We start from the raw sequence: 11,524 nt of genomic DNA, 5'->3' as shown, positions 1-11,524 counted from the left end.
TCGGTTCTGTCAGGTGTTTGTGGCCGCTCTGATCCTTCCCCCACTTGTTCTCTCCCAAGATGGCAGCTCTGGGAACAGCTGAGTATCTTGAACTAGAAAGCAATGGATTTCTTGATTCTCCTACAAATTCCCTCAGCTGTAAGCCTTCCAATCCTTTAAATATTCCTTTATGTGCGGTTCAGAATTCCAGCACCATCCCCTGAGCCAGCTTGGCCCAGTATTCTGTGTTGTTTTATATATATATATGTATGTGTGTGTGTGTGTAGAGAGAGAGCTATCCTTTGCATTATTATTGAATGAACACATGGACTCCAGAGCCAGACTACCTGTGTTTAATCTTAGTCTTTCACTTCCTAGTTCCGTAATTTTAAAAACTTGCTTAATTCTTTTTTGTCTCAGTTTTTTTCATGTATATAACAGGAAATATAGTAGGATATACCTCATAGAGCTGTTATAAAAATTTAGTGAAACAGAGCTGTCTGCATAATTTTTCATCAATTTTTAAAAACATTTGCTTCTGACTGTAAGACCATCTTCTGTCAGTTTTCTGCACTGTAGTGACTTAAGTATTGCTGTGATGCTAGAAGGTATGCCACCTGTATTTTAAATACCAGCAGGGTCACCATGGTGGACAGGTTTCAGTAGAGGTTCAAGACTAAAACAGACTAGAAAGGAGAGGTGGACCACTTCTGAATGGTTAGCCACTAAAAGCCTTGTGAATAAGACTGAAACATAGTCAGAAGTAGTTCCTGAAAATGATCCCCTCAGATTGGAAGACACTCAAAACAGAACTGGGTAAGAGCTGCCTCCTCAAAGTAGAGATAACCTTAATGACATGAATGGAGCAGAGCTTTCGGGACCTTCATTTGCTGATAAGGCACAATTTAAAAAGAGAAGAAACAACTGTAAACATATATTAATAATCAGAACTCAAGATGTATGAAGTATGAATCTAGGAAAATTGGAAGTTGTCAAAAATGAGATGAAACACGTAAAGATCAATATCATAGGTATTAGTAAGCTGAAATGGACAGGCATTGACTATTCTGAATTGGACAGTCATGATTAACTATGCCAAGAATGACAAATGGAAGCTGAATGGTATCACATTCATCATCAAAAAGAGCTTTTCAAGATCTATATTGAAGGATGATGCTGTTAGTAATAGGATGATATCTGTATACTTATAAGAACAACCAGTTAATACTATTATTTTTCAGTTTTATGCACCAACCACTAAAACCAGTTATAATGAAATACGAGAATTCTACCAATGTCTTCAGTCTGACATTGTTCAAATGTACAGTTAAGTTGTGTTAGATATTTACTGTTGATTGGAATGCCAAAGTTGGAAACAAAGAACTGCATTTTGGGCCTTGGTGATAGAAATGATATAGGATACATGATAGAATTTTGCAAGACCAATGGTTATTCATTACAATTACCTTTTTTAAACAACGAGTGTACATGTGTGGAGTCCTGGTATGGCACTGTGGGTTAATGCTCTGGACTGCAAAGTCGGTTTGAGTCACAAGGTTGGCAGTTCAAGCTCACTAGCTGCTCCTCGGAGACCTTATACAAGGTCACTGTGGGTTGGAACCGACTCAACAGCACTTAACAACAACATATATGTGTGGCACTGGAGGATAAGCACTGGACTGCTAGCCACAACATCAGTGGGTCAAATCTACTAGTCATAGAAACCCTATACAGGATCGCTATGAGTCAGAACTGACTCAACGGCACTTAACAATAGGAACAACAAATACACATGGACCTTACCAGATGGAATATCAAAGAATCAAATTAACTACATCATTGGGAAAAGATAATGGAAAAGCTAATATCACCAGTCAAAATAAGGTTAGTGTCTGACTATGGAACAGACCATCAGTTACTCCATGCAAGTTCAAGCTGAAACTGAAGAAAGTTAAAATAAGTCCACAAGAGCCAAAATATGATTATATCTCACCTGAATTTGGAAACCATCTCAAGATTAGATTTGATCCAGTGCACAATGGCTGAAGACCAGAAGTTATGGGATGACATCAAGAGTATCATGCATGAAGAAAGCAAAAAGTCATTAAAAAGGCAGAAAAGACAGAAAACACCAAAATTGATGTTAGAAGAGATTCTTAAACTTGCTCTTGAGCATAGAGAAGCTAAAGTGAATAAAAGAAATGATGAAACTAAAGAGCTGAGTAGAAAACCTCCAAGAACAGCTCGAGAAGACAGTCAGATATTATAATGAAATGTGTAAACACCTGTAGTTACAAAACCAAAAAGCATTGCTCAGGCTGAAAGAACTGAAGAAAAAAATTCAAGCCTTGACTTGTAATATTGAAGGATTCTACTTGCAAAATACTTAATAATGCAATGAGCATCAAAAGAAGATGGAAGAGCTGCTGTACCAAAAGCAATTATTGTTCAACCATTTCAAGAGGTAACATATGATCAAGAACCGATTGATATTGAAAGAAGAATTCCAAGCTGCACTGAAGCCATGGTGAAAAATAAGGCTCCAAGAACTGACAGAAAATACATTGAAATGTTTTAAACTAATGTAGAGTGGGAGGTATCTATGCCAAGAAATTTGGAAGACAGCTATCTGGCCAATAGATTGGAAGAGATCCATATTTGTACCCATTCCAAAGAAAGGTGATCCAACAGAATGCAGAAATCATCAAACCATATCATTAATATCACATTCAAGTAAAAATTTTTCTGAAGATAATCCAAAGACAATTGCAGCAGTACATCAGCAAAGAGCTACCCAGAAATGCAAGCCGGATTCAGAAGAGAATGTGGAATGAGGGATATCATTAGATGGATCTTGGCTGAAAGCTGAGGATACCAGAAAGATGTTTACTTGTGTTTTGTTGACTATGCAAAACTATTCAATTGTGTAGATCATGACAAACTATGAATAATATTGTGAAGAATGGGTATTCCAGAACATTCAGTTATACTCAGGAGGAACCTGTATGTAGACCAAAAGGCAGTTATTAGAACAGAACAACAGAATACTGAATGATTTAAAATCAGGAAAGGCGTGCACCAGGATTGGATTCTTTCACCATACTTATTCAATCTGTATGCCAAACAAATAATTTAAAAAATTGGATCATATGAAGAAGGATGTGGCATCTGAATTGGATTTAAATACTGGCTGATAAAAGACTATTGTCTTCAGTATGGATTGCACCTTAGTGTAATGACTGAGCAATCCTTCTACTTGGTATATATCCACACAAAAATGAGTCAGGACATGAGTAGACACATGTACACTAATGTTCATCGCAACCTTATTCACAGTAGCAAAAAGATGGAGACAGCCTAAATGTGCATCAGTAGAAGAATGGATAAATAAATGTTGGTACATATACACAATGGAATACTATGCATCCTTGAAGAATAATGATGAATCTGCAAAACATCTCATAACATGGATGAACGTTGAGGACATTGTGCTTACTGAAATTAGTTAATTACAAAAGGACAAATATTGCATGAGACCACTACTGTAAAAGCTTAAGAAAAGATTTACATACTAAAAGAAACATTATTTGATGATTACCAGGGGTGGGAGGGAGAGGAGAGTTATTCACAGGGTAGGGGATAGACACATGTTAGCTCGGAGGAGAGCAACATACAAGAAAGGGGAGGGCAATACACAAAAAGATGGAGGGTGGCAGATGAATAATGAAGATAGGGGGAAAGTTAGGGAGATATGCATGGACTAAATGAGATAGAGGTAAACAGTGGTTTAAACATAACCATGAAACAACAGTGTTCTGTGATCCAGGGATATACCATCTGAATAGGTAAAGGAGGGGGGAAATGTTTAGGTGCTGGATTGTCTTGTTGATAGTAGTTTCCCTGATTACTATTGTAAAATAGACATTTATGTGTGATAGAAATGAATATTAGTAATTATGATTACAGAAAGTTTGTAAGCCTGTATTCAGTCTGTAACTGATTAGATTAGCTAAAAGATTAGAATCTGCCCAGGGATATATATAGGTTTGTTGTTAAGCCTTTGTGAAGTACGGGGCTTTAGGTAGAATCCTGGGCTCCACCTAGAACCTTCTGAATTGGTACATTCCCACTTGAAAAGACATGTAGACCAACCCAGAACAGCTGGGAGAACAGAAGATTCTTACTGAAAGAAAGATCAACAGAAAAGAAGCACACTGTTTGGCTGTTAGAATGTCAAACAAACTGTTTGCTTTTTAGGCATCAAGGCAAGAAAAGTCAGCCCATCAGGGAAAGCCCCCTTCTAAGACTGAAACTCAACGGGAACCTGCGAGCAGTCTAGTATGCTCACTAGGTGACCATTCTGATCTATTTGTGAGTGGAAGTGGGGGAAATGCAGCAATGAAGACATAGACTGAGTTTGGCTATCTTCCACTGACAACCATTGACCTTGACATGAGAAAGAGATGAGGAAGGATTGACTGGTCTAAAGTTTAGGGAGATGTGTGAACATCTGACTAGCTCATGAGCACTGACCTAGCCACTGGGGGCTAGAGCTGACAATGAAGTGGCCAACTGGTCTGAAGTACTGGGAGGTATGCATGAACTTCCAAGCTAACAGCTAGTACCCAGTTGTCCTATCTTGGATGGATAGCTGGTCAGAACTGGACTAGATGAAGGTAAAAATACTTGATACTGTGAGCAAGTATAAATTGATACAATTTGATGAATTGAACCTTTGCTTATGGATGTAGTTGCTCAAAATTACATCTGAAATGGAAGGATTCTCTGTGTCAAGGTTCAAATTTGTTTTCTAAGTGAACTGGGTCACTTGGTGTTGTTGTTCTGTGCTGTGGAGTCGGTTCCGACTCATAGCGACCCTGTGCAGGGTTTCCGAGGCTGTAAATCTTTATGGGAGCAGAAAGCCTCATCTTTCTTCCACAGAACAGCTGGTAGTTTAGAACTGCTGACCCTGAGGTTAGCAGCCTGATTCATAACCACTACACATCCAGAGCACTGGGTTGGTAGGGATTAGCAATTTAGACATTGGCTGTCAAAAGTGGGGGGCTATAACGGCACAAAGCAGTAGGCTTACACGCTTGTATGAGTGTGCTTAGTTTCAGTGGCCTGGAAATGGGAGATGTCTGGAGGGGTACCCCAAGAACTCAGGCTTACACGCTTCTATCCTCCACAGCATCAGGCTTCTGGGCCTGTGGCCATCCTCCCTGTTGCTGGGGGTCTGGGTGTAGTAGGGGGACCACTTGGTGAGGTGGTGTGAAGTGAATTCAAAGGGCAGAGGGTGGTGTCTGTCAGCAATGGACAAGTTGATCCCTGACCAGTTATTTATGGGGGTCAAGGTCTTCTGGGACCAGGGGAGTAGAGTCTCTGGGAGCCAAGATGTTGGGTGTGCCAAACCAGCTTTTTTTCGTAGCAACAACAGAGATGGTAGCAGAGGCGATGGCATGGAGAGATAGAGCAACTGAGGACTCTAGGCCCATGGACTGAGAAAGGCTGTGTGCCTGCGGACAGGAGGATGGCTTACAGAATGTACTCTTTGGACCTTTGTATGAATATATATTTTTTGTTTTGTATTTACACATCAAATATTTTTTCTTTGTTGGTTTGTGAAAAATAAGATGTAAAGGGGAAGCCACAGGAAATAAGCAGAATAACTGTTGTTGCAGGGAGGGGATTGTAATCATTTAGATGAAGCAAAACATATGATTGGTTAAAAGTACAGCTGATGATCTTGTCTTTTAACCTTTACTCAATTCATAATAAAAAGTTTGGGGGAAAAAAAAAAAATCTTCACAACTGGACCAATCAGTAATATCATGATAAACAGAGAAAAGAATAACATTGTCACGGAGGTGGAGACAATGGCGTGGAGAGATGGAGCAGCTGGGGCTTGAGATCCAGAGAAGGAGAGGGGCTGTGTGCTGACGACCTGGGGCGGTGGGGAACAGGCTTGCAGGGTATATACCCTTTAGTTGGTTGATGATGCATGGAGGGGATTGTAACTATGACAATGAAATGATATATGACAGAATGAATGTAAAACTAATGTTCTCCCATGTAAACTATCACATAATTCACAATAAAACATTTATAAAAAAAAAAAAGATTGACGTTGTCAAAGACTTCATTTTGTTTGGATCCACAATCAACACTCATGGAAGCTGCAGTCAGAAATCAAATGATGTATTACATTGAGCAAATCTATTGCACACGACCTCTTTAAAGTGTTCAAGACCAAAGATGTTACTTGAGGAGTAAAGTGCAGGTGAATCAAACTATGGTGTTTTAAATTGTGTCATATGCATCGGAATGTTAGACAATGAATAAGGAATACCATTAAAGAAGCAATGCATTTGAATTATGGTGTTGGAGAAGAATGTTGAAAGTACTATGATCTGCCAGAAGTACAAACAAATCTGTCTTGGAAGAAGTACAGCCAGAATGCTCCTTAGAAGCAAGAAGGGTGAGACTTCTCCTCTTGTTCTTTGGACATATTGTCAGGAGGGATCAATCCCTGGAAAAAGTTATCATGCTTGGAAAAGTAGAGTATCTATGAAAAAACAAAGATCCCCACAAAATGAATTGACACGTGGCAGCAACAACGGGCTCACATGTGTTAAGATTTTTGTGACATAACAATTATGAGGATGGCACAGGACCAGGCAGTGTTGTGTTCTGTTGTACATAGGGTCACTATGAGTTTGAAACTTCTTGAGAACACCTAACAACAGCAATAACAACAACATGAAAGATCAGCTTTCATCATGCCTGCTATCCCCCCCCTCCCCCAAGAAGAACTTTAAAGCTAGATTTAACAAAATACATATATTGCTGTAGAAACATTTCCTGCACTCTGTGTCTATAGGAAAGTATTGGTGAACCAATTAGTCAGCCAAGGCTTGAATGACCAAGATCCTACTGAGAAAGAGGAGTGCAGAGAGTGCCTCCTAGTGCTCAATAACATTTTCTTTTTTCTGATATGCCAAGCGTAGCTGAGAATCTGAGAAGATTCTACTGTCTTTTGAAGCTGGAGAAAAAATGTTCTGTGAAGACCAAGGTGAAGGATCCTCAGTAAACACTCCAAGCTTTCAACTGGACCCATTCAAAGGTTACATTCTAGAAATAAAGATGAGCCAGAAAGAGATGAGCCCTTTCAAAATCTGAAACCCCAGCCTCTCATCCATTTACTTTCTGGTCTAATTATAGTATTACTGCCTATAAGTACTTTCTGAAGGAAGATATTATCCAGAGCCTTACATTATCGCTAAGATTTTCATTCAGAATGTCTGACATGCAGTAAAAAATTAACAAGTATACTGCTGCTATTGTTGTGTGCCATTGAGCCCGTTCTGATTCATAGCGAAACTGTAGCCGGTGGGTTTGAACTGCTGACTTTGCGTTTTAAAGTCCTGTGTTTATTCTAAAGTACCACACCAGGACTCCACCAAATGGCAGAAAAGTAAAAAAATTTTTGACAGCAACATAAAAGAGGAAAAGAAAAAATGAACAGATGGGCTAGCAGTTACTACCTAGACACACAGGGTTCCTGGTATTGGAATTCTCAGAAATGGACTTTAAAATAACTGTGTGGTGTGTTCAAGAAAGTAGAGGTCATTATCCAGTAGATCTAAACAGAGGAATCTAAGAGAATTTCTAGAAAATAACTGAAATAATTACCCAATAAAAGATTTTAACAGATTAGAAAGAGTCAAAGAAAGGACTAGGTAAGTATAAACATTTCCAGCCTAAAGTATAGACAGTAACTAAAGAGGATGGAAAATACAGAAGAGAGAGCATGGGACACTGGGGAGGGAATGAAAAGATTTAACATACAACTATTTAGACTCTCAGAAGAAGAGAGGGAGACTGGGACACAAGCAATATTTAAAGAGTTAATGACCCATACTTTTGTGAAACCTATGAGAAATGTTGAGCCATAAATTCAAGATGGCACCATCCCTAAATATGATAAATAAAATCAGTTTAGCTACATCAGGTTGTATCATCTACATGTCGCACATTGGCACCTGTCCAATCCTGATGCCATGTTCTTCTTCAGATAATTGAGCTTCTCAATTTTTTTGCTCAGCATACAGATTTAATATAGTGAAAGAATACAACCCTGGCACACACTTTTTCTGATTTTAGACAATTCAGTGTTCCCTTGTTCTCTATGAATGACTGCTTCTTGGTCTATGTAGAGGAGTCTCATTACTACTATTAACTATTGCAGAGTTTTAAAAAAATCAATTTAGATACCTCATAGGAAAAACTGCTGGAAACTAAAAGCCAACAGAAAATCCTAAAAGCAGCCAGAACAAAAGGCACATTGCGTTCAAAGGAGCAAAAGTTAGACAGAGAGATCACCCTTAACAGAGAAAATGGAATCCAGAAGATAAAAAAATGACGTCTCCAAAGTGATAAAGGAAAATAGCTGCTAACTTAGAATTTCATACACGTAAGAAATATCTTTCAGAAATGAAGGCAAATATCCAGACTATGAAAAACCCTACAGGATACATAACCTCCTTTCTTCAATAATTGCAAGAAAAATCAAAGTCTGGAAGGGAACTTACAGAATAAAAGTCATATCAACTATCAGTCTGTGTTTACTTATTGGGATCATAATTCATAAAACTCAGCAAAGTGTTAAAAAGGTTTTTTTGACATACTTGACCTAACAAAACTTGTTAAGTTTGGTTCAGTGAATAATGATTTGTGGTTATATTTAAAAGTACTCTATTTTTTAGAGCTACATGTGGAAATGTGTATAGATAAATTATTTGATGTCCAATATTTGCTTCAGAATAATGCAGGAGGTAGGGGTAAGAGGAGAGTAGTATGAATGAAACAAGAGTGGCGTTGAGGTACTCATTGTGTAAGTTGCATGTTGCACTCGTGGGAATTCACTTATACTATATCCATTTTTCACTATTTTGAAATTCTTCATAATATTAAATTAAATTATGACATAAAGATATTTTTCAGACCAAAAAATTATATAGAAACAGAGGGAGAGATGTTTTTACCAACAGAATGGAGAATATTTCTTCAGGCAGAAGAAAAATGGTCACAAATGGAATCAATATTCTCTAGTTGGGAAGGAAAGGGAGAAGGCACATTCAAAGAGCACTTCATGTTTTCAGATTTGGTGATATAATGATAAGAAATCAGTTGGACAAGCATTTTCTAGTAGATGATGAGATACCAGATTTAACAAAAGCTGTGTGAGACCTTGAGTTCTTCATCGTAAAAGTCAACATGTTTTAAAACTACTTTTCAGCTTACCACTTTGTATGAAAACTTAAGTATGCACAATCAGCAATTAGAAGAAGAAGTAAAAGATCTGGCAGACAAGAAAGAGTCAGTTGCACATTGGGAGGCCCAAATCACAGAAATAATTCAGTGGTGAGTACTCTTTTAAATACGTTTTTATGGATGATTGTAGGCATACGATCAAATTGATATGAATTCCAGAAGATTAGTAATATGTTTTTTATCTTGTTTGCTGTACAAAATAAGTTACAATGAAAAGCAGTTTTATTACTTTTCTGTCATTTGTGTTGTATCTTCTGTTCGTCTGTTTCCTAACTTCAACAAGTATCTCATACCAATTTGCACAGCTTCATTCAAACCTAGTAATTTTTTCTAAGGAAAGCTATCCTCTCCTAAGACAGGCCTTCAAGAACTAAAGAAACATATCCAGTAGCTATAGATCCTCTTTTCGGAGATCAAAACAACTGTATTTGTGATTGGGTTTTTGTTTGTTTTTTTTTTAAAAAAAAAAAAGGCTGAAGAAAAATTTAGAAACTGGAGATGCTGTTCTATCTCCTTCTTTCCTAATTATATCAGATTAATTCACACATGGCATTTAAAAAACCTTATATTTTTACACTTTAATTTTATCATCTGCTCCTTAAACTCTTGTGTTTTTAACTTGGAATAATTCTTTCAGTAACCTTCATATTCATCAGTCTCTTACTTGTAAAAAAAACTGCTGCATATTTTTATAGTACATGGTGAAAGAATCCTATAAAAATGTCATTCTCTAATGAAAACAGCTTAGCTTTTTATATGCATTTTGTAACTTCCTTTATTCTTTCTGACACATCATGAAATTTTAATTTATATGAAAACCAGGGCTTCAAACTTGTTCTTCCCAGTTCAATCATGGCCAAAGTAGTGAAATTAGAACAGACCCAATTTATAAAATGTGGTTGTACCAGAATGATAACCAGAACAAGAAAATTAGCAAATTGACACCCTGCTAGAAATTTACTCTCCTTCTTAGAAAAAAGAGGGCAGTATGCAAGCTGCATAACAGTGAGGCTCTTGATCAGCAGAGTCAGGAATGGGGCACATCTCAAAGATGGCAGCTGACTGCTGCTTTGATATATGTCACTCTCCACAGTCCATCACATAGACTCTTGACAGGCTCACTATGCTTCTTCCAAGTCTTTCATTCCAGGACTTCGACCCATAATTTTTCCCATTCTGGTTTTTGTTCCAGTATAACTCATTTTACAGATTTAGGGCTGTTCTGGTTTTGTTGCATTGGCTGTGACAGAACCATTTTGAACTGGTTCAAAGCCTTGGTGGTTTTTTTTCACATATCCATAGACCAGTCATGTGTTGGGAATTTTTGTTTCCTGTGCTAATATTTTAGTTCTTTAAGGATTTTGCCATTTTCCATCAGTTTTTTGTATTGTGGTGGCTTGTGAGTTGCTGCGCTTCTGGAAGCTATGCCATAGGTATTTTAAATACCAGCAGGGTCACCCATGGTGGACAGGTTTCAGATGACCTTCCAGACGAAGACAGACTACGAAGTAGGTGTGATGAATTACTTCTGAATATTTAGTCACTGAAAACCTTATGAATAGCAGAGAAACACTGTCAGATATAGTGCCAGAAATTAGCCCTTCAGGTTGGAAGTCACTCAAAATACAACTTTGAACATTGTTGTTCAAACAGAACACGGGAACACTGAATGGTTTAAAATTAAGAAAGGTATGCAACAGGGTTGTATTCTTTCACCATACTTATTCAACCTGTATGCTGAGCAAATAATACGAGAAGCTGGGCTATATGAAGAAAAAACGTAGCATCAGGATCAGAGGAAGACTCATTAACAATCTGTGATATGCAGATGATACAGCCTTGCTTGCTGAAAGCGAAGAGGACTTAAAATATTTACTGATGAAGATCAAAGAGCACAGCCTTTGGTATGGATTGCATCTCAATGTAAAGAAAACAAACATCCTTACACTGGACCAATAGACAACATTCTTATCATCAGAGAAAAGATTGAAGTTGTCAAGGACTTCATTATTCTGGGATCAACCATTAACACTCATGGAAGCAGCAGTCAAGTAATCAAACGCCGTATTGCATTAGGCAACTCTGATGCACAAGACCTTTTTAAAGTGTTGAAGAGCAAAGATATCAGCTTGAGGACTAAGGTGTGCCTGACCCAAGCCATGATATTTTTAGTAGCCTCATATGCATGCGAAAGCTGGACAGTGAATAAGGA

General features: G+C 37.8%; 1 protein-coding gene across 3 annotated transcripts in view; it reads left to right on the top strand.

Annotated features, from left to right (window-relative positions):
• Window positions 1-11,524, top strand: part of CDC42BPA (CDC42 binding protein kinase alpha (DMPK-like)) — a 628,044-nt gene that overhangs the window by 434,046 nt on the left and 182,474 nt on the right. For all 3 annotated transcript variants that reach the window (XM_006871264.1, XM_006871263.1, XM_006871265.1), the window contains one exon: window positions 9,278-9,402. In XM_006871264.1, the coding sequence (XP_006871326.1) occupies window positions 9,278-9,402 (125 nt within the window). The remainder of the gene's footprint in view (window positions 1-9,277; window positions 9,403-11,524) is intronic.

Source organism: Chrysochloris asiatica, unplaced genomic scaffold (genome assembly GCF_000296735.1).
Source record: "Chrysochloris asiatica unplaced genomic scaffold, ChrAsi1.0 scaffold00165, whole genome shotgun sequence".
Classification (NCBI taxonomy): domain Eukaryota; kingdom Metazoa; phylum Chordata; class Mammalia; order Afrosoricida; family Chrysochloridae; genus Chrysochloris; species Chrysochloris asiatica.
This window is presented reverse-complemented; position numbering and strand designations above follow the sequence as displayed.